The sequence below is a fragment of the Echinops telfairi genome, unplaced genomic scaffold (assembly GCF_000313985.2).
Source record: "Echinops telfairi isolate 266 unplaced genomic scaffold, ASM31398v2 ScPeMD7_21;HRSCAF=78, whole genome shotgun sequence".
In the NCBI taxonomy this organism is placed as follows: domain Eukaryota; kingdom Metazoa; phylum Chordata; class Mammalia; order Afrosoricida; family Tenrecidae; genus Echinops; species Echinops telfairi.
Window position 1 is genome coordinate 10,375,357 of NW_022103918.1, and position 2,150 is coordinate 10,377,506.

At 45.7% G+C, this 2,150-nt stretch overlaps 1 protein-coding gene across 1 annotated transcript in view; it reads right to left on the reverse strand.

Moving 5' to 3' along the window:
- Window positions 1–1,260: 1,260 nt before the first annotated feature.
- LOC123521501 (transcription factor SOX-5-like) overlaps window positions 1,261–2,150 on the reverse strand; it is a 212,216-nt gene continuing 211,326 nt past the window's right edge. Inside the window, exon 6 of the mRNA XM_045288406.1 lies at window positions 1,261–1,429. Coding sequence (XP_045144341.1) covers window positions 1,261–1,429 — 169 coding nt within the window. The remainder of the gene's footprint in view (window positions 1,430–2,150) is intronic.

Below are 2,150 nucleotides of genomic sequence, written 5' to 3' on the forward strand. Positions count from 1 at the left end.
CCTCATTAAAAATAGCTGCCTAACAGTTCAGCCATTGTGCATGTCTGACTTCTTCTGGGGTGGCATGAAAACCACATTCCTGGGCACCACCATAAACACTGTCCCTGACCCCCCAAGAACCTTTAAGTCAAATTCATTTACCCCCAGAAGGCAACATGCTATTGTGCCCTCTCCACTTCCTAGCCACCTATGAACAATGGGTAGTAATTGCAACTGTCACGGGCAGTCAGTAGGAAAAAAATCCCAGCTCATATTTTCCCAGTTTACTGCCAAACCTGATCCGAGTACCTAATAACTAGGCCTCCAACAGAAGAAAGACCCACAGTTGCTTTTTAAATGCATCAGAAAACAGCTTTCCGTACAGAACCAAAGCACAATAACCAAACGTGTGGTTTGAATGTGAGGCTTAAAAAACTCAAAATTAAAGACAGAAATTTCTTTTGTGACTGCACTGTAGCTTCCTAAACTAACCCCCAGGCAAGCCTGAAAGGGCAGCTGAGCCTCTTTCCTCTAAGCTTATCATCGCTGCTGTTGCCGCTTTTAAGTCTGACTTGTGAGGGAAAACCAGGTAGGGGAAAATGTGCCCTACAATGGAATGAGATCACAAGGCTTGGGAAAGGTGGTCTCTGTTCTACTCTGCTATGAGCTGGGTTACAGGAACTAAAGAACCTTGCAGAATCTCATTCTAAACTTCAAGTGGAAGTTAGGGTTAAAGTCGATCAGAATAATATGAAGGAGACTGCTGAGAAAGATGGAGCGTTCTGCTCCCATACAGGGTTACCGTCTCCGAAGCCCAGGGACCGTTCTCCTCTGTCCCACAGGGTTGCTGTGAGTCGGAACTGACTCAAGGGCAGAGTTGGAGGAGGCTGTTTCAGAACAGGAAACTTCCTAGTTCTCCTAAAACTTTATCTTCGAGTCCCATAACCCCCCCTGTGGGTTTCATTGGCTTCGAGTGGAATCCGCCTCGTACTGGCCCTGTAGAGGGCCAAGCAGAACCTTTCGCGTTGGGTTGCCAAGTCGGCGGTCTTTACAAAAGCAGGCTGCCACGGTCTTCTCTGGGAAACCACAGCCCTTACGGCGAGCAGCTAGGTGCTCTCACGACTGTGCTACCAAGGTCCTTCAAGGCGCATTCAGAGCATGCATTTGAACTCCAGGAGGCGGCAGCATAGGCTTTGTTTCACTTGGTGGCAGGAGAGACTAGTCCCTGGAGGAGCGCATCATGCTTGGTAAAGTAGAGGAACAACAACAAGAGGAGGGCCCTCAACGAGATGGACTGACACCTGGTTGCAACCTGGGGCCCAAACTTAAGAACCACTGTGAGGGCTGCTCCGGACCCGGCGGTGTTTCGTTCCGAGTGGAACTGGCGCGATGCCACCAAACAGCAATGTTCAACGTCAGGGCACATTCTTCTCCCTCTTCCCGTTCACACCTAATCATAGACCAAAAGATGTTAACCCCAGGGTTCTGAGTGCTCCGTTCTTCTGGCTGTTTCTAGATAATCAGACACTAAGAACCAAGTAAGCCAAACACTTGCGAAGACTGACGCTATATTTTCTACTTCCGGATGTTCTTCGGAAGTAGAGCCTCAGAGAGACAACTGTCCCTTTCAGTGTGAAAACATATGCACATATGTACCAGGCAAAGAAACTACTTAGACTTCTGCATATATATTCATATTAATCAAATGAGGTTAAATATATATTCAGCTTCCATCGATATGTAAACAGTAATCCATAGCTAAAATTTCAAGATTAAGATATAACCTCTTAAGGTTATGCATTGTTTTCACATTAGCTCTATTTTATAAGTCTAAGCAGCCTATTGGCCAGAAGCAGAAAGCTATAGATTGTCTATTATGCCCTGTGAAAACATGCTTTGAAATTAGTTGAAGAGCCCTATCTGATTGTGTGTTTATATGAGGAAATTAGTTCTCCCCTTGCAGTTAATGAAGGTTCATTAAAATAAAATAAATATTCAGTATCTTCTGACACCCAAACAGAAGTTTTCTTTTAGTTGTATCAAAGTGTCGACTCAAATGAAACCAAACCGAAAGCAGTGCGACCCTCTGAGTGCACAACAACCTTTGATCGCCCCTTCCTCACCCCTCATTTCGAGGGTCAACTGTGGGTTAGGTACTCGCTTACCCTTAC